The sequence below is a fragment of the Megascapheus bottae genome, chromosome 31 (assembly GCF_031878675.1).
Source record: "Megascapheus bottae isolate mThoBot1 chromosome 31, mThoBot2.hap1, whole genome shotgun sequence".
NCBI classification, from domain to species: domain Eukaryota; kingdom Metazoa; phylum Chordata; class Mammalia; order Rodentia; family Geomyidae; genus Megascapheus; species Megascapheus bottae.
In genome coordinates, this window is record NC_143539.1 from 5,678,912 (window position 1) to 5,704,958 (window position 26,047).

The following is a 26,047-nucleotide window of genomic DNA, read 5'->3' on the forward strand; positions in this document are numbered from 1 at the left end:
AGGCCCCAAGAGGACAACACACACCAGGCACTTACAACATGGTCACTGTGAATCTCAATCTTCAGTCCTAAATCCTTTTCTTTTTGGTCGCACTCAGAGCCCTGCCTTTTCTGACCCATCAATTTCTTGAGCTATTCTCCCAGCCCTTATTTATCTTCATTATTTTTGTGGTGGTGGTTGTTGGTTGTGGGGCTTGAACTCAGGGCCTGGTTGCTGTCCCTGAGCACAAGAGTGTGCTCAAGGCTAGCCCTTGAGCCACAGTGCCATTTCCAGTTAGTTTTTGAGTGGTTCACTGGAGATAAGGGTCTCACAGGGACGTGTGTGTGTGTGTGTGTGTGTGTGTGTGTGTGTGTGTGTGATGGGGCTTGAACTCTGGGCCTGGGCATTGTCCCTGAATTCTTCAGCTCAAGGCTACTTCCTTATTCCAGAGCTCTTTAGCTCAGGTTACCGCCCTATTCTTGAGCCATAGCACCACTACCTGTTTTCTAGTGGTTAATTGGAGATAAGAGTCTCTGGCTTTGTAGTGCCCGGGCTGGCTTTGAGCCAAGATCCTCAGATCTCAGCCTCCTGAGTAGTTAGGACTACAGGTGTGAGCCACCTCACCTGGCTTCCAGGGACTTTTGTGCCAGGGCTGTCTTTGAACCACAATCCTCAGATTTCAGCTTCCTGAGTAGCAAGGATGACAGGCATGAGTCACCAATGCCCAGCTTATTATTATTTTTTTGCCAGTCCTGGGGCTTGAACTCAGGGCCTGGGCCCTGTCCTTAGGCTTTCTCAAGGATAGAGCTGTACCCCTTTGAGCGACAAGGAACCAAACCCAGGCTTCATGCATGCTAGGCAAGCGCTATACCACTAGGCCACGTACCTGGCCCCTTCATTATTTTTTAAATAGGGTCTTGTGTGTTTGTCCAGAGCGACCTTACCCCAATCCACCATTTACGTTTCCCACGTAGCTAAGATAACAGGCACACACATCTAAATTGGGTCCTGCGTTTGTGCCTGAGCTGGCTTTGAAGCACTATCCCCAATCTCTGTCTTCCACCCATGTAGCTAGAATTAGAGATGTGAGCCAGTGGTGTCCAGCCTGCATCCTTTATTCATTTGTTTAAAGTGATATCATATTTTCAATGCTTTAGATAATAACTACGTCAAGATAACTTTTCCTTTTCTTTTGGATCTACCCTAGATAACTCATCTTGCTAACACTTTGAATATTCTCTCTGCTTTTGTGTTGTTGTTGTTGTTTTTAATTTTGTTTTGGCATGGTGGGGTCAGCAACATTTACTTATGATCTTCAGAAATAATCATTGTAGCAAAAGACTAGAGATTCCATAGTGACAGGTGTGTTCGTTTGGCCTAAAAAAAAGGGGGGGGGTATTAGAATTACCAGTTGCTAGCATTTATAATCAGGAGATTTTTTGCAGAACAGTCTAGGCTTCTAAATGCTCTCAAAATTGTACCATCTGGCGTGGCAGGCCTGCTTCCTCCAGACAGCTTTGGGCTGGAGTGAAATTGTGGGGAGGACGCCCTCTGAGGCCCCTTAGCAGCTTGAGAAGTAGATACAGTGAGTCACTCCTGGCCATGCAAGACGATAGACTGCAACCAAATAGGACACGTTAGAGTGTAATGCTCAAGGTCATTGGAAGGAAGTATTAGTCTTTGAAATTAAGTCTAGTTATAGGTGTGTGTGCGCGTGCATACACTGCAGCGTGTGTGTATGTGTGTTAAGCTGAACTGTAAACTATCATGATAAAAGAAGTCATAATAAAAAATCTGAAGCTGGGCACTGGTGGCTCTTATCCTAGCTACTGTGGAAGCTGAGATCTGAGGATCACCGTGTGAAGCCAGCTGCAGACAGGAAAGCCAGGTACCAGTGGCTCATGCCTATAATCCTAGCTACTCAGGAGGCTGACCTCTGAGGTTCAAAGCCAGCTCAGACACATGAGTCTGTACATGAGACTCTTATCTCCAATTAACCACCAGATGGCTCAAAAGTGATAGAGCTCTTGTCTTGAGCTGAAGAGCTCAAGGACAGCACCCAGGCCCAGAGTTCAAGCCCCACAACTATCCCCAGGGTAGTTTAAGCTACCCTGGGATACATAGCAAGACCCTGCCTTTAAAATATTAAAAATAGGTGCTAGGGATGTGGTTGGTAAAGTGCTTGCCTAGCATGCATGAAGCCCTGGGTTCTTTTTTTTTTTTTTTTTGAAGCCCTGGGTTCTATTCCTCAGTTCCACATACACAAAGCTGGAAATGGTGCTGTGGCTCAAGTGGTAGAGTGCTAGTCTTGAGCAAAAGAAGCTTAGGGACAGTGGCCCAGGCCCAGAGTTCAAGCCCCAGGACTGGTAATAGTTATAATAATAATAATAATAAAATTAAAATAAGGAATAAATAACTAATAAAAGGGTTCCTGCAGTGTGCTAGAGGATCACACAATCCACATGCTTTGTTTAACCTCTTCTTCCCAAAGAGCTTTTTTTTTTCCCCCAGTGGTAGGACTTGAACTCAGAGCCTGGGCGCTGTCCCTGGGTTTTGTTTTGTTTTCTGCTCAACACTAGTGCTCTACCACTTTGAGCACATCCAGTTTTCTTATGGTTCGTTGGAGGTAAGTGTCTCGCAGATTTTCCTGCCCAGGTTGGTTTCAAACCATGATCCTCAGATCTCAACTTCCTGAGATGATGGATGTGAGGCACGGATGTCTGGCCCCATAGAGCATTGTCCAGGCAGAGCGTGTGTGGGGAATCTATGAGCAGAAACCTGCTCTAGCTGCCTGGTGCACATCCCCTGGTTCTACCTGGGTCTCAGGACCCCCAACTCGGCCTCTACCCTCACCCCGCATGTGCCTGATCTCTGACCCCTGCTGTCTTTTGCCCACCCAGGAGAACCCCTATGTCATGCGCCGGCCCAACTTCCAGGCCCTGTCGGGGAACGAACGCTTTGAGGGCTTCTGTGTGGACATGCTCCGGGAGCTGGCCGAGCTGCTCCGCTTTCGCTACCGCCTGCGGCTGGTGGAGGACGGGCTCTACGGGGCTCCAGAGCCCAATGGCTCCTGGACAGGCATGGTTGGCGAGCTCATCAACCGGGTACGGCTGGCAGGGGAAGGTTACCACCGGGTGGGGGAGGAAGGGAGGGGGCTTGGGATTGGCCTGACATGTTGAAAAAAAGGGAAAAAAAGAGAAGGGAGTTCCTAAGGGCCCTCTACCAACCTAGCTGATGGCACGTTGGGAACTGGACTTGGTGGCATCAGCAGGGGAGCAGGCGGGAAGAATGGTGGTGAAATCACCATCTTGGTCCTGCCTTGCCAGATGCCCTGCTCACGAGGCTTGAGTTTGGTTGATGCTCAAATGTTCGTTGAATGAGCAGAAGTGACATAAAATGGGAGCCAAGCGAAGGTTAGGAGTGGTTTGGGGGACTCTTCCTGCGGGGTGGGGAGGGGGAGCAAGACTGAGAATAAGGATTCTACCTCTTTTTCTCTTTTTCTTTATGCTGGTCGTGGAGCTTGAACTCAGGGCCTGGGCGCTGTGCTTGAGCTTTTGTGCTCAAGACTAGTGCTTTACCATTTGAGCCATAGCTCCACTTGTAGGTCTTTGGTGGTTCATTGATAAGAATCTCAAATGTTTTCTCCCTGGGCGGGCCTTGAACCACGATCCTCAGGTCTCAGCCTCCTGAGTAGCTAGGATTACAGGTGTGAGCCACTGGCTTGATTAGAGTCTTTAGATGACTCCCTCTCCCCTCTCCTTTACTTTTTCTCTCTGCCAGTCCTAAGGCTTGAACTCAGGGCCTGAGCTCTGTCCTGAGCCCATCTGTGCTCAAAGCTAGCACTCTAACATTTGAGCCACAGCACCACTTCTGGCTTTTTCTGAGTGCTTCATTGCTTTCCTACCCGGGCTGGCTTCAAACCATGATCCTCAGATCTCAGCCTCCTGAGTAACTAGGATTACAGGCGTGAGCCACCAGCACCTAGCTTCTTTCTCTTCTTTTAAAAAATAGTTCAGGTTTCATTGTTATTATAAAGGTAATATACAAAGTGGTTCCAGTCACCTAAGTCAGGTAAAAAGAACATTTCTTTTTGGAACATGTCCTTTTCTCCCAGTTTTTTTTTTTCCCTCCCATCCCACCCATAAGTTGATAGCTCATTTTCAACATCTATTTCTCTCTCTCTCTCTCTCTCTCTCTCTCTCTCTCTCTCTCTCTCTCTCTCTCTCTCTCTCTCTCTCTCTCTCTCTCTCTCAGTTGTGTGGCTTGAACTCAGGTACTGTCCCTAAGCAAATTTGCTCAAGGATAGCACTGTACCACTTACTTAGAACCACAGCGCCACTTCCAGTTTGTGGTGGTCACTGGCGATGAGTCTCTTTGCTGCCTGGGCTGGCTTGGAACTCCAGTCCTCAGATCTCAGCCTTCTGAGTCGCTAGGATGACAGGTGTGCACCACCTGTACCTCTTCTTTTTTGGGGGGGGGGTGGGTCATGGGACTTGAACTCAGCCAGGGCACTGTCCCTGAGCTCTTCAGCTCAAGGCTACCACCCTACCCATGAGCCAAGCCCCACTTCTCTTTTTCTAGAGGTTAATTGGAGATAAGAGTCTCATGGTCTTTAGTGCCCAGGCTGGCTTTGAACCTTGATCCTCAGATCTCAGCCGCCTGAGTCGCTAAGATTACAGGCCTGAACCATGATGCCTAGCTCCATTTCTCTTCTTGAACCCCAGTTTCTCCCCCACCCCAGATGTACCAAGTACATGGTAAGGGGCTTAGGCAATAGGGACAGATTTCCTATTTTGTCACATAGCAAGCACAAGAACTAGGTGGGCAGATGCCCAGAAATGAGGCTGTATCAAACAGACTCCGCCATTCCCCACTCCTGACCCAGCCAGAACAAGCCCAGAGCTAGTGTGCAGACCAGGGAACCACGGCCAGGAGCGGTGCAGGCAGCCTTGGTAGTGGACGTGGCAAGGGCTCACCTTCATCTCTCCTGTCCTAGAATTGACTGCATTCGAACCCTTGAATGTCACCGGGATAAGACACAAGCAGGGCACTTGACAAGGACATTTATTCCCAAAGGTTCTGATTTTCAAAAGTTGTGAATGCTAGAACTTGTCCTCCTATTGAAAGCTTCTTCAGAACCTAGACTTTAAAAAAAAAAGCAGAGCAGCTCTGGGGAGAAGTAAAAAGATCCCCCCTACCCCCACCCAAAGACCTGACTCTTTGGTCTCCTCCACCCCACATGCTGCAAGCAGGCCTCAGGGCCTGCCTGCCCTCACTTTCTCTGCTGCAAGCTGATTTGAAAGCTTCTGCCCTAGGGTAGGTTTTAAGGCCAGATGAGACAGAGGGAAGAAGGCCCAATTGGATCTCCCTGGGCCCTGTGCCTCAGTGGTTTCTCTAGGCCAGTTTCCATAGTGTGGTTCTCGGTCACGCAGGCCCAGAAATTTTCTTTCATTGGGCCCCCCAGAAAGAAGCAGGCTCAGGGCCAATCCCCTAGCCTAGTAGTGGTGTGCTTGCCTAGAATGCACAAAGCCCTGGGTTCGATTCCTTGGTACCACATCCACAGAAAAAGCCAGAAGTGATGCTGTGGCTCAAGAGTCAGAGTGCCAGCCTTGAGCTAAGTGTCCAAGGACAGTGCTCAGGCTCTGAGTTCAAGCCCCAAGATTGGTTTAAAAAAAAAAAAGGCGGGGCTGGGAGTTTGGCCTAGTGATAGAGTGCTTGCCTAGCATGCACAAAGGCTCAGGTTCGATTCCTCGGTACCACATACATACAAAAAAAAGCCGGAGTGGTGCTGAGGCTCAAGTGGTAGAGCTCTAGCCTTGAGAAAGTCCAAGGACAGTGCTCAGGCCCTGAGCTCAAGCCCAGGACTGGCAAAAAATAAAAAAAAAGGCTCTAGGAGAATAAGCCCCTCAAGGGAAGTTACTGTAATATGGATGTTTGTTGATTTATCAAGACTTCTGTACAGCTGCCTGAGTTTAAGCAGGTCTTTTTTTGGGGGGGGGGGGGGGTAGGCCTGGGGCTTGAACTCAGGGCCTTTGCACTGTCTCTGAGCTTTTTTTTTTTTTTTTGGTGGGTCATGGGGCTTGTACTCACCCTGGGTGCTGTCCCTGAGCTCTTCACCTCAAGGCTACCACCCTACACTTGAGTCAAGCCCCACTTCCCATTTTCTAGAGGTTTATTGGAGATAAGAATCTCAGGTTCTTTTGTGCCCAGGCTGGCTTTGAACCTTGATCCTCAGATCTCAGCCTCCTAAGTAGCTAGGATTACAGGCATAAGCCACTGTGCCCAGCTCTGTGAGCTTCTTTTACTCAAGGCTAGTCCTCTACCACTTGAGCCACAATGCCACTTTGGAATTTTTCTGTAAATGTGAAACTGAGGAATAGAACCCAGGGTTTCGTGCATGCTAGGCAAGCCACATTCCCAGCCACAGGTCTTGACTTCTGTGGCCCCTGGACAAGAGGGTCTGGTACCAGGATGTATCTTTGGGGAGTTGGTTGCTGCGGTCATAACTGGAAATCCTGTCTGAGTGTTGGCTCTTGCTGGGCAGGGGTGGATATGGCCTTCACCTGTAACTTCCCTGTAACTTCGTTTCTTTCGCTCTAAAATGGGGTAAGTCTCCCCTGGCATGAAGTATCGTGAGCATGAGATGAACCTCAAACTAGGCCTGGCAGGGAGGGAATGCTGTGTGCCCAGGCCTTATGGTGCTGCTGTTCTTATTCCTGTCACCCTGGCTGGCTTGTACATACATTCAAGTGCTCATCCATTTGCCACCCAACTGACATTTATTGAGCACTTACTATGTGTGAGTCCCTGAGCTTTACCCTGGGGGATATGGTAGTGAACTAACCAGACCTGACCTTTACCTTTCTGGAGCTTCAGAGGGTCTACAGGAAGCTTCCAGGAGGCTTTGAGCTGGCTCATCGTGGCAGCAGGACCAGGGAAGAGGTTGGCAGGGCGGGGGGGGGGGCAGGCAGATGGTGACAGACTGCGAGAAGTACTGGAGATCCCAGGACCTGGTAACTCCTGGGTGGGGAATGCAAAAGGAAGGGGGTGGCCGGGGGTAGCTGTCAATGACATTTATCAAGAGGAGAGTGGAGGAGAATCCAGTAGGCAGCGTGGAGGAGGGCGTGCGGAGGGGGCAGAGGGCTCTCCGAGTGTGCTGTGGGGATAGCCAGGTCTGCTAAGCTGGGACTGTTGCCACTGATTGACTTTACACGATTTCCTGACTAGAAGATAGCCCCCTTCTGGCCAACATGAGATCTACGATTGAACAGCAAAGAGACACCAGCTCTCCCCACCCAAGCCCACAAGCCAGGCACATGGGCCTCAACTTCAAGCCCCAAGGCCTCTTTAAAACAAAAAGAAAAGAATCTCATGAACTTTCCTGCCTGGGCCGCCTTCAAACCACGATCCTCAGGTCTCAGCCCCCCCTGAGTAGCTGGGATGACAGCGGGGCACCGGTGTGTGCTCACTTGTACTCTTTTTGTATTTATATCTTGGCATCTCTCTGAGTTATTACACATAGATCTGGTCTGCTTTTTCCCTGTGCCCATCTCTGTTATGGCCACTGGGGGGCAGCAGTGTGCAGAGCAGACATGTTTCCTGGCCTCCACCCCCGCCCCCCCTCCTTGAAATTCACACTCTACTGGGGAGACAGCAAGTCTATTAGTATCCTATGACATGGTGGGTGCACTGGGGAGTAGGAATGAAACAGGGGAAGGGATACAGAGTAGCTGATGCATGGCTGTTTGAGTCATGGTGGTTGTGTAACAATTAGAAAAGGGCAGGAGTGAAATGAGGCAAGGTAGTCCTGAGAAGCCCCATTGGGAAAGGGGACTCACCTCTCCCCAGCACCCAGGACAGTCTGCCACTCAGCAGACACCCAGTAATACTCGCTGCATGAGAGCGGAAGAGGATTTTCCAGAGAGAGGGGCCCGAGGTGGGCCCGAGCTTGCCTGTTCCCAAGGAGCCGTTGAGAGGATGCTGCAGTCTAGTGCAGGAAGCAGGAAGCATCTGGAAAGCAGAGGTCAGGATCTTTTTTTTGGGGGGGGGGGCCAGTCCTGGGCTTGAGCTCAGGGCCTGAGCACTGTCCTTGGACTTTCTCAAGGCTAGAGCTCTACCACTTGAGCCTCAGCACCACTTCCTGCTTTTTTCTATGTATGTGGTACCGAGGAATTGAACCCGAGTCTTCGTGCATGCTAGGCAAGCACTCTACCACTAGCCCAAACTCCCGGCCCCCCCTTTTTTTTTTCCTGTCGTGGGGCTTGAACTCAAGGCCTGAATGTCCTTGGACACTTTTTGCTCAAGGCTGGCGCTCTGCCACTTGAGCCACAACGCCACTTCCAGCTTTTTCTGTGTATGTAGTACCGAGGAATCGAACCCAGGGCTTTGTGCATATTAGGTGAGCACTCTACCACTAGGCTATGCTCCTGGCCTAGGTCAGAATCTTATTTTTATTTTTTTGGCAGTCCTGGGAATTGAACTCAGAATCTCCTTAGCAAAAGTTCTACCCTTCAGCTCTGCCCCCAGTTAGTTTATTTATTTAGATGGCCTCTGGGGCTTTGACCCAGGCTGACCTTTGGACTTCAGTACCTCTACTTCTGGAAGTATGCCGTCAGATTGGATATAAACACGCAAGGAATTGGATGAATGCAGGGTTTGGCTGGGGTAGCTGGGAAAATGGTGAAGTATTTTCACTCTAGGGCAGGGGACTGAGAAGCAAGAGTTATGTCTGAGTATTAGATCTTTTGAGATGCTCATTTGAAACTCAAGGGGAAAGTAAGCTCAAAAAGAGAGGGAGGCCGGGAGTTTGGCCTAGTGGTTAAAGTGCTTGCCTAGCATGAAGACCCGGGTTCGATTCCTCGGTACCACATACATAGAAAAAAGCCGGAAGTGGTGCTGAGGCTCAAGTGGTAGAGCTCTAGCCTTGAGAAAATGCAAGGACAGTGCTCAGGCCCTGAGCTCAAGCCCAGGACTGGCAAAAAAAAAAAAAAGAGAGAGGGAAGCTGGCAGTACGGCTTAGTGATACGAGTGCTTGCCTAGCATGCATGAAGACCTGGGTGGGATTCCTTGGTACCACATACACAGAAAAAGCTGGAAGTGGGGCTATGAATCAAGTGGTAGAGCTCTAGCCTTGAGAAAGCCCAAGAACAGTGCTCAGACCCTGAGTTCAAGCCTCAGGACTGGAGTGGGGGGAGGGACAAGGAAAGAAATTATTCAAGGTAATATGTAGGAATTTCATTGTGTGACTGAAGCCTGAATTATTGACCTCATCCCCTACCGATGGCTGGCTGGGTGCTCTCCAGTGCTGAAATACCTAGCTGTTGCCCTCTACTTGGCATGTGGCTTTATGAGCATGTTCCTCAGGGATACATTCTAAGAAATGGAAATGCCGGGTCAAAGGATATGAGGTGTTTTGTTTTTACTTTTAAGGACGTACTGCCAAAAGTGCATAAGAATATCGTTTCCTTCACTCTTGCCAGCAGTGGATATAGTATCGATCTTTCCAAAACAGTCCTTGCCAATGTGAAAGGCCAGAAAGAATACCCAATTGCTTTAGCTTAAATAGAATGCTATGTGGTAGAATATTTATCTCCACGTGATTGTCCTATGGTTTACTTTTTTTGCCAGTCCTAGGGCTTGAACTCAGGGCCTGAGCTGCTTTTGCTCAAGGCTGGCACTCTATCACTTCCGCCACAATACCACTTCTAGCTTTTTCTGTTTATGTGGTCGTGAGTCTTTATGAAAGTCATTATTCATTGCTGAATTAATGTTTCAAAAGCATTGTATTAATTTCTGTACGGGCTCCTTCTGAGCACTCAGTATTTCAATTGGCACTTAGTGATAGACACCCCCCCCCCATCATTTTGGTAGATGGTAAATCCTGCGTTGACCGGTGGACTGGTGAATAGTAATTGATGGAATCTGAGTCCAGACACGAATGAGAACAGGCCAGATGAGGCTATGCACTCACCCTGTGTGTCCCTGGTTTCTGGCTGTGTAATTGAAATAAACATACATAGAAGCTAGCAAAACCGCACATTGGTGCACTGACCCGGAGCCAGGCCATTAGGATAGAAAGATCCAAGTGGAAGTTTAGAATTCCCCAGCTTTCCCTGGACAAGTCATTTAAAAGCAATTCTACATCTTCTGAGGGATCGAGCAGCTTGAAAGGAGCTAGGGTTGTGAGCTGCCTCACTCCCCAGCCCATTAGGCCTGTGCAGAGGGTAGACACAGGAGAGTGCCTGTGGATTATTGTCCTCATAATTAGGGGATAGCTCCAATTGTGTTCCCTATCACAAATGAAGTCTTTCCTAGAGCAGACCAACACAGCCCTTGGCAGTCGGTAGAATGCTAGCCTTGAGCACAAAGAAGCCCAGGGACATTGCCTAGACCTTAGGTTCAAGCCCCACAACCAACACACAAACACACACACACACACAATTAAAAAGCAAAAAAGAAAAGATTTGTCAACTGCTTATAAAGTTAACAAGAAACAAGGTAAAAGACAAACAAGAAAAAGGGTCTGAGAATGCGGCTTAGTGGTAGAGTGCTTGCCTAGCATGCATAAAGCCCTGGGTTCGATTCCTCAGCACCACAAACATGGAAAAAGCCAGAAGTGGTTCTGTGGCTCAAGTGATAGAATGCTATCCTTGAGCAAAAGAAGCTCAAGGACAGTGCCCAGGCCCTGAGTTCAAGTACCAGGACTGGCAAAATAAGAAAGAAAGAGAGAGGGGAGAGAGGGAGGGAGGAAGGAAGGAAGGAAGGAAGGGAGGGAAAGGAAAGGAAAAGAAAAGAAAAGAAAAGGGGTCCCACAGAGGACAGTTACAGGAAACAAGCCCCAAGATGGCGGGCAGGGTGGGGAGGGTCCCACAGAGCTGAGACTCAGACCTCTAAGGAAGGGAACTCAGTCACTTAGTACTGGTGACATTTGCCTGGGTTTAGGATTTTGGTGGCCACAAACACCACTTGGGATTGTACAACTTTGATCCTCTTCTCTTCCAAATGACCCACAGGGCTTTACAGTTTGAGTGAAATCCAAAATGTCTGCTGGCTTTGCAGGAACTCCAGGCTGCGGACAGGCTCTTCTGTCCCCTGAGCCTCATAACCCAGCAGACCCGGGGCAATGCAGCGAGTTACTGGGCAATTGGCTGCTGTCTGGAGCTGCAGTGGAGAATGAAAAAGACTTGTTCTAAGGGCTCTTAGATAGATGGAAGGAGGGGTGGAGAGATGATGGTGCCTCAGGCAAAGGGGCCATGGCTGGTGGAAGGCTGGCACGAGGTGGCCTGTGGTTTCAGTGATTCAGTGCAGAGGGACTGTGGCAGCTAGGGGTGCCACACAAGAAATCTGAAGGCGGCCAAGACTGAAGCAGTGGGTTTTGAGGACCTACTACATACACAGGCTGGTAGAAGGAATACTAAGAAAACTCAACACTTAAAAGGCTATAAATCAAAACTGGGCACTGGAAGGTCAAGCCTGTCACCCTAGCTTCTCAGGAGACTGAGATCACTGTTCAAAGCAAGCCAGGCAGGAAAGTCCACAGGACTTTTCTCCAATTAGCTACCAAAAAAAAGCCAGAAGTGGAGCCCTGGCTCAAGTGGGAGAAAACTAGCCTTGAGTGAAAAAGTTCAGAGACCCCGAGTTCAAGCTGTAGGACTGGTTAAATAAATAAATCAAGGGCCGGGAGTTTGGCCTAGTGGTTAAAGTGCTTGCCTAGCATGCATGAAGACCTGGGTTCGATTCCTTGGTACCACATACATAGAAAAAAGCCAGAAGTGGTGCTGAGGCTCAAGTGGTAGAGCTCTAGCCTTGAGAAAGTCCAAGGACAGTGCTCAAGCCCTGAGCTCAAGCCCAGGACTGGCAAAAAAATAAATATAAATAAATAAATAAATAAATAAATAAATAAATAAATCAAATTACTGAGCTGGAAGTGCAGCCCTTAGGAGACTGAGGCAAGAGGGCTTGAGAATTTGAGGCCAGTCTAGGCTATATTAATATAGAATGTATTACTATAGAGCATATAAATGGTATATTATTATACCACATGTTATGATATATTACATAATATGTATAACAGTCCTCAGATCTCAGCCCCCTGAGCTGCCAGGCTTATAGGCATGAGGCACCAGCATATGGCACATTCAGAAATCGTGATGCCAATCTTTAGACCCAGGTTAAGAGAAGTCAAGAGCTCTAGAAAGCAAGACTCTAATTACAAACTTGATCAGGAAGAGTGGGACAGCCAATATGTGGGTGGAAAAGGGACTCAGAGAAAATAATAATAATTAAAATAAAACGTATGGCACCTCGGTAGCTGTGATGGACTCGTAGCCTATGCCATGCTCCTGGCCCTTCTCCTCGCTCCCTCTCGCTTTACCATCCTCTCAGTTCAGCGGGGCCTGCATTTCCTCTCTAACTGCCTGTCTTTCGCTCTCTCCTCGTCCTCTCTGCCCTGACCTGCTTTCCCCCAGCAGAAGGCAGACCTGGCTGTGGCAGCCTTCACCATCACAGCCGAGCGCGAGAAGGTCATTGACTTTTCCAAGCCCTTCATGACGCTGGGAATTAGCATTCTCTATCGTGTGCACATGGTATGCGTCCCTGGGGACAGGGCTGGGGGGGTGGGGGAGAAGAGACTGGTGGTGCATGCTATGGTTTGGTCCAAGGGCCTGTCAGGCTCCTAAGTCCCGAATGGAGCAGGGGTGGAGCACAGAACTCTGAGCCCCGGTGGCCAGTTGTCTTATTCCCATCCCTCCTGCCACTAGGGCCGCAAGCCTGGCTACTTTTCTTTCCTGGATCCCTTCTCTCCTGCTGTGTGGCTCTTCATGCTTCTTGCCTACCTGGCCGTCAGCTGTGTCCTGTTCCTGGCTGCCAGGTGAGTGCATTGTCTGCTGCAGGGGAGGAAAGGGCCCTGAGGCTGGCCCCGCGAGCCACCTATGCAGTCCCTCTTCTCCTGGGACCATCTGTCACGGGGCCTTGAGTTCCCTCCATCCTCTTGCCTCCCTCCTTGCTCTAGCTCCCCTGTGGCTCTGACTTGGGTGCTCTGGTTTCTTCTCTGGACTGCTGGCCTTCTTTTCTCTGACCCTCTCCTTTTTTGTCTCTCCTGTCTTCTCTACTTGCCCATACGAGACTCTGCCTCTGGGTCTCTCTCTGTCTGTGTGTCTCTGCCCCGCACCCCCTCCATTTATGCACCTTTCCTCTTCTTTCCCCATCTTCCCCTTTTAATCACGGCGACTCTGTCTCCTCCCTCTGCTTCTCTCTTTTTCCTCCACACCTTGGCCCCATCCGCCCCCACCCCTCATCTCTCCACAGGCTGAGCCCCTACGAGTGGTACAACCCACACCCGTGCCTGCGAGCCCGTCCCCACCTCCTGGAGAACCAGTACACGCTGGGCAACAGCTTGTGGTTCCCCGTGGGGGGCTTCATGCAGCAAGGCTCGGAAATCATGCCCCGAGCGCTCTCCACGCGCTGTGTCAGTGGAGTGTGGTGAGATGTTCCCGTCTGCCCCCTTCCCCAGGACTGGGGAGGGCTTGTTTGAGTTCTGAATGACGCAGGGCGGGGTGGGGGGGTGAGAGGGGTGCTACCATTGCCTCGAGTCCCCTGCTCCCCATTTCTGGCCTAACCTCAATGTGGGCTGCTTTAGGCTTCTTGGCATACTAGCAGTACCTGCAGCCCCTCCCTGCCTTCTCAGTAATGAACACAGAAAGCCAAGGGGAAAGCTTAAGACTGGAATGTTCTCCCCATTTTATGGGTTGAAAGACTGAGAAGGGACAAGGAAAGAGTATGCAATTAGCTAGAGGCTAGGCCCGGGGTTAGCATGGGCCACTGCCTGGGCCTAGCTGGTTGCTGAGACTCTCCTCATCTCTCCTGGGCAAGCCTAAGTATTTAGTTTTCTAGAGAGCTTCTTCCTCTCATCCTCCCATCAAAGTTTTTATTTGTTTTGTTTTGTTGCCAGACCTGGGGCTTGAACTCAGGGCCTGAACACTGTCCCTGAGATTCTTTTGCTCAAGGCTAGCACTGTGCTACTTGACCCACAGCGTCACTTCTGGCTTATTTCTGTTTATGTGGTGCTTGAGGAATCGAACCCAGGGCTTCATGCATGCAAGACAAGCACTCTACCACGAAGCCACATTCCCAGCCTCATCAGAATATAGCATGACCATGGCCATTCCACAGAGGCTTCTGGAGCCTTCCATGTGCCCAGGCATTCAGAGGGTGCATCAGCTCCCATCTCTGCCCTCTGGAAGCAGAGGAGGATGAATGAATAAAAGGGAGAACAAATGTTGGATAGCAGATTTTATTTAGAGCATATGCCCAAAGATGTTCTCACTTGAAAGTTGTTCAAGACTAACCTTCATGGGTGGCGGGGTTTTATTCTCCCTTAACTAAGTGGAACTCTCATGTGGCAGTCATTTGCAGCTCCTTTGATCTACTGCCTCACAAACTTTCCAGTCCTTCTGATTATTTATCCTTAATGAGTGGCCTTGCGTCTGCACCATTGCCACAGCGCCGTAGTATTTATTTCCTATAGCTGCTACACAAATTCCTGCACATTTAAAGCAACACAAAATAACTGTAGATTCTCTTCTAGTTCTGGAGGTCAGAAATTCAAGATAGACCTCATTGGGCTAAAATCACGTTGCTGGTGAGGTTTTCTTCCTTCTGGAGGAAGACTTGGGGGAGTAGTCCCATCCTTTGCCTTTTCCAGCTTACAGAAGCTTCCTGCATTCATTGGCTCATGGCCCCTTCCTCCATCTTCCAAGCCAGCAGAGTGGCATCAGCAAGTCTTTTGACCTCCTCTTCCTCCTCCTCCTCCTCCTCCTCCTCCTCCTCCTCTTCTTCTTCTTCTTCTTCTTCTTCTTCCTCTTCTTCTTCTTCCTCCTCCTCCTCTTCTTCCTCTTCCTCCTCCTCTTCCTCTTCTTCCTCTTCTTCCTCCTCCTCCTCTTCCTCCTCCTCCTCCTTCTTTCTTTCTTCCTTCCTTCCTTCCTTTTCTCCTTCTCCTTCTCCTCCTCCTCCTCCTCTCCTCCTTCTTCTTCTTCTTGTGCTTAATTATTAATTGGGATGCCTGGACTGGCTTCACACCATGATCCTCAGATCTCAGGCTCCTGAGTAGCTAGAATGACCGGTGTGATTCGCCATCACCCCACTTATATGGCTATTTTTTTAAATTCTGTGGCAGACATGATAAGTTTCACATTATTTATCTGGTTGGAATATTTCTTTAGAGAGTCTTGAAGTCTCTATCATTGCACTTCTGACTTTCTACAGAACATCTCCTCTGTTTACTGAGGTCTCTACTCTGGCTAGAGAGATCCCTCCATGATGCCCAGGGTTGTTCCTTACTTGAGAGATTTTCCTTGTGTGGTATCATGGCATTTCACTCCACGTGTGCACGCATGCACACACACACACACACACACACACACACACACACACACACACAGACTAAAGGAAACCCCGGGTCCCTGGAACCCTCTCTCTATGCAGCTTTCTCCCCTGGAGTGTTCTGTCCCATGGATTCCAGCCATCTTCCTTCTCCCCTCCCCTGCCCTGTGTCTGATCCCTGACTCTGCAGGATTGCTGGTCTCTCTGGGTTTTCTTCCTATAAATGAACTTACAGCCTGATATCCTGGACAAGGACAAAGTTTTCTTTGTTTTTCTTTCCTTGAGGGGGAATTACAGTCCTTTGATGACTTTTCTCCTCCTTTAAATAGTTTCTGAGGCCTGGAGCGTGGCCTAGTGGTAGAGTGCTTGCCTAACATGCATGAAGCCCTGGGTTCAATTCCTCGGTACCACATACACACGTAGAAAAAGCCTCAAGTGGTGCTGTGGCTCAAGTGGTAGAGCACTAGCTTTGAGGAGTGCCCAGGCCCTGAGTTCAAGCCCCAGGACTGGCAATAAATAAATTCTGAAGCCAGGCCAGTGGCTCACACTTGTCAATCTAGTTCTTCAGGAGGCTGAGATCTGAGGATCACAGTTCGAAGCCAGCCTAGGCAGAAAAGTTTCTGTGAGACTCTTCATTTAGCCACTGAAAAACCAGCAGTGGTGCTGTGGCCCAAGTGGTAGGGCACTAGCCTTGAGAGTAGGACAGGCTCAGGGACAGCACTTAGTCCCTGAGTTCAAGCCCCATAACCGACAAAAAAATATGTATAGTTTCTGATTGTCCACTTTCCAGCTATTTCCCCAACTTTATCCTTCCACCTGGTAGTAGAAGTCTCCAGAAACAATTCTTAACCCCCACGAGTCTGATCAGGACTCACTGGTCAGCAGCAACTGAGCCCCTTGCCTGTTGGAGGAAATGGGGGTGGGGGGGCAGGAACCCCCAGTCGCAGGCTCTGCTCACAGCGCACCCCTCCTGCCCCCAGGTGGGCCTTCACCCTGATCATCATCTCATCCTACACGGCCAACCTGGCCGCCTTCCTCACGGTGCAGCGGATGGAGGTGCCTGTGGAGTCGGCCGACGACCTGGCCGACCAGACCAACATCGAGTACGGCACCATCCATGCCGGCTCCACCATGACCTTCTTCCAGGTGACCCCCCGCCCCCGCCCCCACGTGGTGCACAGGATCACTCCAGGTGGGGCTGGAGGGATGGCTGGGGCAGGGCAGAGGTAGAGTGCTGATGTGGGAAGTAGTATAATCCGTCCGTGCTGGCAGCACAGAACCACTGGTGTCCAGTGAGGGGCTGCTGGAAAGCCATGCCTGGGAATGTGGGCAGCAGAGGAGAGGAAAAACCCACATGGGGACAGGAGCCTGTCCCTGGGTATCTGCAGAGATGGGGAAAGAGAGGGAGGAACCCTGTGGCAAGGCCAGCCAGGCTCTGAGACCTCAAAGGCCAATGTGGCTCCGTGACCCGGAGCCTGCACATGGGAACCAGAGATGACCACTGACCACCAGAAGGCCCCACTGGGCCAAGTTGGAGTAGATTAGCTTTGGGGAAGCCGTAACTGAGCTTGGCTAGGCATCTGGGTGGAGGGACTGGGGGAGAAGAGGCAGGAGGTGAGACCCCAGGGGACTGAGAGGAGCTGAGCCAGTGAATAGTTGAGGGTCTTTTAGAAAGAGGGATGTGGGGGTGACTTGGAGCTGGTCTTAGTTGTCTATGCCTTCTCTCTCAGGTTGGGGGGGGCAGCGGGGAGGGGAGGTGCAAGGGCCCTTGACCTGCTTTCCCCTGTGATCTCTTTGCCCAGAACTCGCGGTACCAGACGTACCAGCGCATGTGGAACTACATGCAGTCGAAGCAGCCCAGTGTGTTCGTCAAGAGCACGGAAGAGGGCATCGCCCGCGTCCTCAACTCCCGCTATGCCTTCCTGCTGGAGTCTACCATGAACGAGTACCATCGACGCCTCAACTGCAACCTCACCCAGATCGGGGGCCTCCTCGACACCAAGGGCTACGGCATCGGCATGCCGCTGGGTATGGCGTGGGGGGAACCTCTTGAGGGCCCGTGCATCTGCACAGAGGTGTGGGAGCAGGTCTGGACTGGGGCAGGCCCTTCCTGGGCAGGTGTCATCACCTCTGTACCCTGGACCTGCCAAAGAAATCAAACAAAAACAAAAAAATGGGGCTAGAAATAATCAACTCAGCCACACAGAGCTGTTGAGAAAATCCCCAGAAACTTGGCTCGTGTAGCTCAATACATATGGACAGAGAGGCTTGCCCACCTCCTCCATGCACCCAAGGACCCTTAAAAGGGAGGGACTGGTTTTACATGCTTCACATTTTATTTATTTATTTATTTTGTCAGTCGTGGGGCTTGAACTTAGGGCCTGAACTCTTTTGCTCAAGGTTAATGCTCTAGCCCCCCCCTTTTTTTTTGAGCCACAGTGCCACTTCCTGTTTTCTGGTGGTTGACTGGGGATAAGAGGTGCAGGCAGCCAGACACCTGTGGAGCCAGAGTGTGAGCCAAGACCAGGAGCTTGGGAGGTGGATGCAAAAGGTCCTTCAGTGGAACTTTGCTTGGCGGATTTGGGGGCCCGCTAGGAGGCCAGTGTGGGTATGGCAGGGTGCCTGTGCAAAGCTGCCCGTGAATGCAGGCCCTTGAAGGCCAAGTGAGCCTCATTCCACCCGTGTCTGCATGCCACAGGAGTAGTCAGTCAAAGCAGTCTCAAGACTCTCCTCCAGCTGCTGTCTTGGAAAGAGCCTGGGGGGGTGGTTCAAGTGGTAGAGTGCCAGGTTAGTCAGCCAAGCCAAGCAGGCTCCAGGCCCTGAGTTCAAACCTCAGTACCACTCTAAGAAAGAGAACAAGAGGAGCAGGCACCTGTGACTCACTCCTGTAATCCACTCAGGAGCCTGAGATCCAAGGCTTGAAGCCACACGGGGCAGAAAAGTTCCTGGGCATCCAAAACCCGGCAGTGGCGCGGTGGCTCTAATGGTAGAAGGCTAGCCTGGAGCACAAAGAGCTAGGAAACAGGGCCCAGGCCCTGAGTTCTAGGCCCACGACCAACAAACAAGAGCAAGGGAGGCAGGGCGGGACCACGGGGATGATCCTGAGCCTGGGGCGGGGCCAAGAAAGTCAGGGAAGGAGCCCTGATGGCCAATCTGCTTGGTGTGCCCGGCCAGGCTCCCCGTTCCGGGATGAGATCACGCTGGCCATCCTGCAGCTCCAGGAGAACAACCGGCTGGAGATCCTGAAGCGCAAGTGGTGGGAGGGAGGCCGGTGCCCCAAGGAGGAGGACCACCGAGCTAAAGGTCAGCCCCGGCCCCGCCCCCGGCCCCGCCCAGCGCCCGCCCCCGTCACAGGCCCCGCCCAGCGCCCGCCCCGGCCCCGCCCAGCGCCCCGCCCCTGGCCCAGGCCCCGCCCAGCGCCCCGGGTCCCAGGCCCACACACAGCCCGCCCTCCTGGCTCTCTCCGCCCCCAGGCTTGGGCATGGAAAACATTGGCGGCATTTTTGTTGTGCTCATCTGTGGCCTCATCATCGCCGTCTTCGTGGCCGTCATGGAATTCATCTGGTCCACGAGGAGGTCAGCAGAGTCTGAGGAGGTGAGGAGTTTCGTGGAGGGGGTGAGGGTGGGAATATGAACCCCGAGGATCCTGATTGGTACCTGGGTGGGGGAGACCCAGAGGAAGAGGAGAAGTGCAGGAGGAAGGCCTGGGCCTAAGGTGCTCAGAGCTCCAGAGAGGGACAGTCTCAGGGCACCGGTGACAGAACGGGTGAAGAGAGAACTGGGGGCTGAAAGGAGGGAGCGAGGTCCCTCTTGGTGGATTCTTCCCAGGGCTTTTTTCTTGGAGGTACTAGGCTTTGAACCCAGAACCTCGGGCTTGCTAGGCCAGCCCAGTGTACCAGTAGAGCCACACCTACCCTTTTTTGCTTTAGTTGTTTTTCTGATAAAGTTTTTTGTTTTTGTTTTTTATTTTGGGCCAGTCCTGGGACTTGAACTTGGGGCCTTGGCACTGTCCCTGAGTTTCTTTTGCTCAAGGCTAGTTAGTACTCTAGCACTTAAACCACATCGCCACTTCTGGCTCTTTCTGTGTGTGTGGTACTGAGGATTTGAACCCAGGGCTTCATGCATGCTAGGCAAGCACTCCACCTCTAGGCCACATTCCCAGCCCTGTTTTTTGTTTCTGTTTTGTTTTTGTCTTTTGGGGTTTGAACTCTGGGCCTAGGTGCTGTCCCTGAGTCATTTTGCTCGAGATTAGCACTCTACCACTTTGAGCCACAGCAACACTTCGTTTTCTGGTGATTCATTGGAGATGAGTCTCAAGGACTTTCTTACCCAGGTTGGCTTCAAAACAAAATCTTCAGATCTCAGTCTCCTGAGTAGCTAGGATATAGTGTGACTCACGGGTGCCCAGCAGATAAGGATTTTTTTTTTTAATTTTTTGCCTTGGTTGTTCTTGGACCATAGTCTTCCTCCCAAATAGCTGGGATTGTAGACATGCCACTACATCAACTTCCATGAAGGTAAATGAGCTCTTAAGGCTCCTAGGATTTGGCCTGCTCTGGGAGAGAGAGGCACTCTCACCAGCCTGCAAGACTTTAAGAGGCCAAACATCCTAAGACACAGGAAATAAAACACATAATGGATTTACTCCGGGGCAGTTGGCAGGCAGCCTGTATTCCTCGAAGGAAGACCTCTCTGTGGGCTGCCTGACTGTTCTCCACTTGCCATGGTAGCTGACATTTCCCAGAGCAAGTGATCTAAGAGCTAGCAAGGCAGAAACCAAGATGGCAGCCAGCCTGGCCATGTGCTGTGGGCCCTCAGACCACCTGATAACACTGTCAGAGGGGATTCCATAACTACCAGACATGGCTAGCAGGGAGGGGGAGAGGGGGGTCTTAGGGGTCACCTCCAACCATGTCTCCCCCCTTGAGCCCAAGGCTTGAAACGACAGCCCCATAGCTGACATCCCAGCCTGGGTGTCTAATATAGCATTATGGTATGTGTCCCATGGCCTCAAGGGAACCCTGACCTTCCAGATGTTCAGGCCAGATGTTCCTCTCTTTGCCCAACCCTTGCAAAACTGTTGCTTGACTGCAGGGCTTTACCCTACCTGGACCCCTGCTTCTCCAGCCTCACCCTTTTCTCTCCCCTCACACTCCTATCTCTGCTTCCCTGACCTGCTTGGGTGTCTTCAGATCTGCCAAGCTCCTTCCACCTCTGCCCCTTTGCCCTGATCTGTGTCTACCCAGAAACTTTCCCCAAGGTCTCCACAAGACTCACCCTTTATGTATGGGGCCTCTCCACTACGGCCCTGTCTCGGAATCCAGCATCACTTCCATCCTCAGTCGCTGCCTCTATTCCATGTTTAATTTTCTCCCTCACCCTCCGCCCTCTTGTGTATGTGTTCCTGTCTATCTCTGCCCATGTGACTATAACCTCCAGGAAGGCTGGAGCTGTGAGGAGGAGGGGAGGGGGAATCTAGGGCCTTGTACCCATTAGGCCAAATGAAGTGCTACCTCAGTGAGCAACAAAAGCATCTCCAATCGTTCCCAAAGCAGCACTTGCCACTCCGTGGGCTCTTATGTCTTGCAGTGATGATCCAACAAATACAGGGCAGAAACTGGGGAACTAAGGAGAAAGGGAGGAGGGCTAGTGGTAAGTCAGAAAACAAGAGTAGGTAGTCAGGAGAATGCTGGTGGCTCACACCTGAAATCCTAGCTCCTCAGGAGGATTGTGGTTCCAAGGCAGCAGAGGAAGGAAAAGCCCTGAGCCACTTATTCTCCAATAAACTGCTCAGGAAAGGCCAGAGGTGGAGCTCAGGGACAGTGAATGTCCAGGGTGTTGAGTTCAAGCCTCAGAGCCGACACACACACACACACACACACACACACACACACACACACACACACAACCAATAAATAAAAGAAAACGAGCGTAGCCACCATAAGAGGAAAACGGTGGAAGCCTGGCGAGGAGAAGGAGGGCAGTTCAAGGACGAGCAGGGGAAGGGTGGCGGCAGAGCTGGGGCGGGAGCGGAGGGGCCGCAGCGGGGGGTGGGCGCGGGGCGGCCCGGGGAGGCCACGGTGACCGCCCCGCGCCGCCCCAGGTGTCGTTGTGCCAGGAGATGCTGCAGGAGCTGCGCCACGCCGTGTCCTGCCGCAAGACCTCGCGTTCCCGCCGGCGCCGGCGCCCGGGCGGCGGCCCGAGCCGGGCGCTGCTGTCGCTGCGGGCCGTGCGGGAGATGCGGCTCAGCAACGGGAAGCTGTACTCGGCGGGCGCGGGCGGGGAGGCGGGCGGCGCGCACGGGGGCCCCCAGCGCCTCCTGGACGACCCCGGGCCGCCCGGCGGGCCCCGGCCCCCCGCGCCCTGCACGCACGTGCGCGTCTGCCAGGAGTGTCGCCGCATCCAGGCGCTGCGGGCCTCGGGCTCCGGGGTCCCCGCGCGCGCCCTGGGCGCCCCCGCCGAGGCCGCCAGCCCCCCTCGGCCCCGGCCCGGCCCCGCCGTGCCCCGAGAGCTGGCCGAACACGAGTGACCATGGGCGGGGCCGCCGCAGCCCCAGCCCCCTCCCCCACCGCGGGGGGGGGAGGACCGGACTTGGGGGCCCCCGCGCCCCCGACGCCCCCGGCGGGAGCCGGCGTGCGCCCCGCGGCGGCGGCCGAGCGCAGCGCAGGAGCCGAGGACTCCCGGGCTGGGGACGAACGGGGGTGGGGGAGCGATGGAAGAGGGTCGTCCCGGAGGGCGGACCCCCACCTTGGGACTGCTCGGACGCCCCCCGACGTGGACGCGGCCCTCCACACGGGTGGAGACGGGAAGGGCCTCAGGACAGACGGGTGTTCCCCGGTGCCCCTCCACTCTTCTCTTTCTCTGGTTTTCTTTTGGGGGGGCGAGGGGAGACCTTGGAATTTCTATGAGACCCTCCCCCTCAGGGCGGGGGTCAGTTGGGCCCCCATCCCTTCCCCCTGACACATCTCAGTCCCTGTTGGAATAAAAAAAAAAAAAAAGAACAAAACCTCCCCAAACCTGGGGGTAGTTGGGTCTCATTTCCTGGGGCTGGGGTGGAGGACAGGGAGGTTTCACCCCCACCCCGTCCTCGGAGAATCCATGGTCCATTTGCAACCCCCCCCCCAGTCTGCTCAGGTCCCCGCAGCTGCCCCCCCCACTGACCTTCTCTCACTGCGACAGAGACCCTGAGACAGATGGGGAGATGCGGGGACCTGAGGGGGGGGCGGAGACACCAAGAGGGGAGCCAGATGGGGCTGGGGGAAGGGCAGGCAGGGAGCTGTCCGCTCACCGTGCTGAAATGGGGACCCCCCCCCCATGCTGGGGGTCTGAGTGGGTGGGTGGGTGGGTGGGTGTGCCCGGTGATTCCCTTCGTGGTGGCTGCCTGTGTATTTGTCCACGAGGCCATCTTCAACTGGTGGACCCGTCCCTCCCCACCCTCCCACCCCAGAGAGGAAGAGAAGAATCCCTTGGGGCAGGGGTGCGTGGAGGCTGCAGGTCTGGATGAGGGAGGAGGAGGCTGGGAGCCCCAGGGTGGGTCTGCCTTCTTTCCCCGCCCTTCCTCCACCTCCAGTTTCTGTGGAAACTGCAGCTGAGAAAGGACGAGTGAAGGTCACACAGCCAGAGCCAAAACGAGGCTGGCCCTGCAGGAAAGGAAGAGATGGAGGGATGGGGGAGAGATGAAGAAGGGAGACAGAGTGGAAGGGAGGAGTGAAGGGGGGGAAGGGACAAGGAAGACTGGAGAAGAGGAAGTGGGGAGGACTGGGGGGGGGGGAATGGAACCCTGGGGAAAGCCAGACAGACAAGCTCCGGAGAGCTGGGGGAGCCCAGGCTGGCCTGCGGCAGCGGGGAGCTGTCCGTTCAGCACCAGATGCTGGCCTGCTTTTCCTCTCCAGAGTCTCCCTACCTTTGTGAAGTTTCCAGGTGGCTGCTGACACCCCAAGATACCCCCATGTGCACACAGCACCCCCACATCAAGCCACTTCCGTGTCCAAGACACTTGCTGTGTGTGTGTGTGTGTGTGCGTGTATATGTACATCCTTCACAAACAACACCAACGTGTCTTGTCTCTTACTGTTGAGGTGCCTAGAACGTGGACTCGCCCTTTCCACTGTCCCGTGCCACGAGGCTGATCTTCTTCGGGGTATCTCCTCATGTCTCAGCCACTCCTTCCCCCAGGTTGGCCACCCTGATCTCTTCATGGCTTTCTAAGTAGCGATGTCGCCCTGTCACCTTCACTGTGTATTTGTGTTGCAGCCTCCGTTTCCTCATCCCTACCTTTACAGCGCTCTCCACCTCTCTTCTTTCTGTCTATAGTTGTCTCTTTCTGGACCAGGTCTGTCTGGTTTTCTCTTCTTACCGAGCTCTCCTGTCTCTCTCCATCCCTGTGACCTTCCCAGGCTTTCCCTCCCCCTACTTGCGCAGAGCCTTGTGCTGGGAGCAGGATGCGCAGTCATCAGTCTAGCCAGGCTCACATCTGAGGAATGCAGGAAAAGGGGGATCTCAATCTGTCGAGGACGGAATACGGGGCCCCCAGACCTCCTCCCCTAAGCCAGCTGTAGAGTAGGAGGAGAGTCTAAATCTCCTGGAATCTAGACTCCCCACTCCGCCCCCACCTCTCCAGCCTTCTTTATCTCTCCAATCTCATCCTCCATGGTCCAGGCCCAACCTCGTAAGCCAAGATGTCGAGAAAGGGAAGGGGTGAATGTGGCCAAGCTCTTCCTCGAGGGGAAGGGGACAAAGCTGGGGAGGGGATGTCTGGGAGCTGATGCACCTGGGTTAAAAGATATGGCTCCTTCTCTCATCCCTTCCTAATCTCCATGGCAACAGCCTGGTCTGCAGGCCCAGCCTCCTTTGCTGCTGCAGTTAGCCTTCCTGTTACCATGGCAACAAGGAATCGAGGGATGGGGATAGGTCACAGAAAAGGATTAGGATAAGGCTGTGGCGTTAAGGGCACTTCCTTGTTTGCTACCCTGACCCTGTCTCTGGCTCTGTCCAAGGTCATCTGTCACCTTGTCTTTCCATCTCTGTGCCTGTTTCTTGTGTAGCATTGACTCTAGCTATGGGCCTGTCAGACCTTTCCCTGGCCAAGTTTTCATTCGTCCACGGGCCCCATATGAAAGCCTACTTGCCTATGTCCCTCACCCCTCCATTCACATAGGTGGGGAGGGGACCCATTCTGAAAAATCACAAGGCAGGTGTTCATTCTCTCTCTCTCTCTCTCTCTCTCTCTCTCTCTCTCTCTCTCTCTCTCTCTCTCTCGCACACACACACACACACACACACACACACACCCTTTCTGCCATCCCCAGGGAAAAGCTAGAGTAGTCCTCAGGGAAGAACATGGTGACAGGGTTGGATGGGGAGCCTCAGTCCTGGGTGTGGTGACTGATGGAGGTGTATATTCATGACAGGCCCGGGACGTGGGTGCCAGCTGTGTGTGTGTGTGTGTGCGTGCATGTGTGCATGTGTGCACATACACATACCATGTTACTGGTGTGCTGTGTGGGTGAAGGCACTGCGGATGTGTTTGGGGGTGCCACACAGGCGTACGTGATGGCACGGTGATGTGCAGAGTGAGGGGAGCAGGACAGCGTTGTGTGGCTTGATCCTGTGGATTACCATGCGGTAAGCACACTACCTGGCTGTCCCTCACAGCAGGTTTGCTAATTTTGCCTGGTGGCCTTTTGCATGTGCCCAGACACATTAGTGAGCCACATGTGAGATGTGTCTAACACATGCGGTCACACAGTTGTGTCCACAGGAGCTCCTGCAGCGTGTCTGGAGGCCCAGTGGGTCCTGTCCCTGTGCAACAGGACTGAGGGACGGGTGTGGATTCTCAGCTTGTGCGGTGTCTATGTGAGATGGTGAAGGTCAGGCGTGCCCTGATGGAATGCCCTGAGTGTGTGAGCCTGTGTGAGGGGAAGGGCTGGGATGTGCCGGAATGTGACTGTGGCCCTGTCACGCGCGCGTGGGCGGTGGTAGTGCCCGATGGGGGAGACTGGGCATTTCGTGGGCCTCCCGCTGTGTCCCGGCTGTGAGTTCTGTGACTCTTGCACATGGTATCTCATTGGATAGCTCCGCCATTCTGCAGAGGCGCACACGGGGAGGGGGGGAGCCCAAGACTATGCTCCCCTCCTCAGCACCCCCCTCAATTTGAAGGATCCTCTTTGCTCACTCGTGCCCCCCCTCCGGCTTCCCTGCCTGCCACACCCCCTCCCTGTGCAGGCCTCTATAGAGATTCTGGGGCTCTCTACCCTTCCATTTTGCAGAAAAGGGGTGCTCCGGAGACCCCCCCCCTCCTTACTGCGACAGTTCACTGGCCCAACCCCCCCCCACTCGCACAGCGCGGCCCTTTTTTTCCCCCAACCATGAAGGGATTTCTGGGGTGCTCTCCTCCCTCTCCCTCAGCAGCCCCCCTCCTGCTACACTGATGGGGTCTCCGGGTCCCTGGATGGCGGGGTGTGGGGGGTGGTCTCCGGGATCCCCCCACCCCCATCCCGCAGCGATGCTCGCGTGGCGCTTTCCGCAGGGCCGGGGCTGGGGGTGGCGGAGGGGGTGGGGCGGGGAGGACAGCTGCAGTGCCGGGGGCGGGGCTTCGGGCTGTCCGTCAGCGCCGCGGCGCTCCTGATTGGCCGGCGCCGCCTCCCCCCGGCGGGGGCCGGCATATGAGGAGGCGGCGCCCGCGGCCCCC

At 53.1% G+C, this 26,047-nt stretch overlaps 1 protein-coding gene across 1 annotated transcript in view; it reads left to right on the forward strand.

Annotated features, from left to right (window-relative positions):
* The window catches only part of Grik5 (glutamate ionotropic receptor kainate type subunit 5), a 47,306-nt gene extending 24,965 nt beyond the window's left edge, over positions 1-22,341 (forward strand). Inside the window, exons 12-20 of the mRNA XM_090322829.1 lie at positions 2,880-3,083; positions 12,450-12,563; positions 12,738-12,847; positions 13,285-13,458; positions 16,338-16,503; positions 17,160-17,385; positions 18,532-18,660; positions 18,831-18,952; positions 21,461-22,341. Coding sequence (XP_090178955.1) covers positions 2,880-3,083; positions 12,450-12,563; positions 12,738-12,847; positions 13,285-13,458; positions 16,338-16,503; positions 17,160-17,385; positions 18,532-18,660; positions 18,831-18,952; positions 21,461-21,886 — 1,671 coding nt within the window. The 3' untranslated portion in view covers positions 21,887-22,341. The remainder of the gene's footprint in view (positions 1-2,879; positions 3,084-12,449; positions 12,564-12,737; positions 12,848-13,284; positions 13,459-16,337; positions 16,504-17,159; positions 17,386-18,531; positions 18,661-18,830; positions 18,953-21,460) is intronic.
* The last annotated feature ends 3,706 nt before the right edge of the window (positions 22,342-26,047 follow it).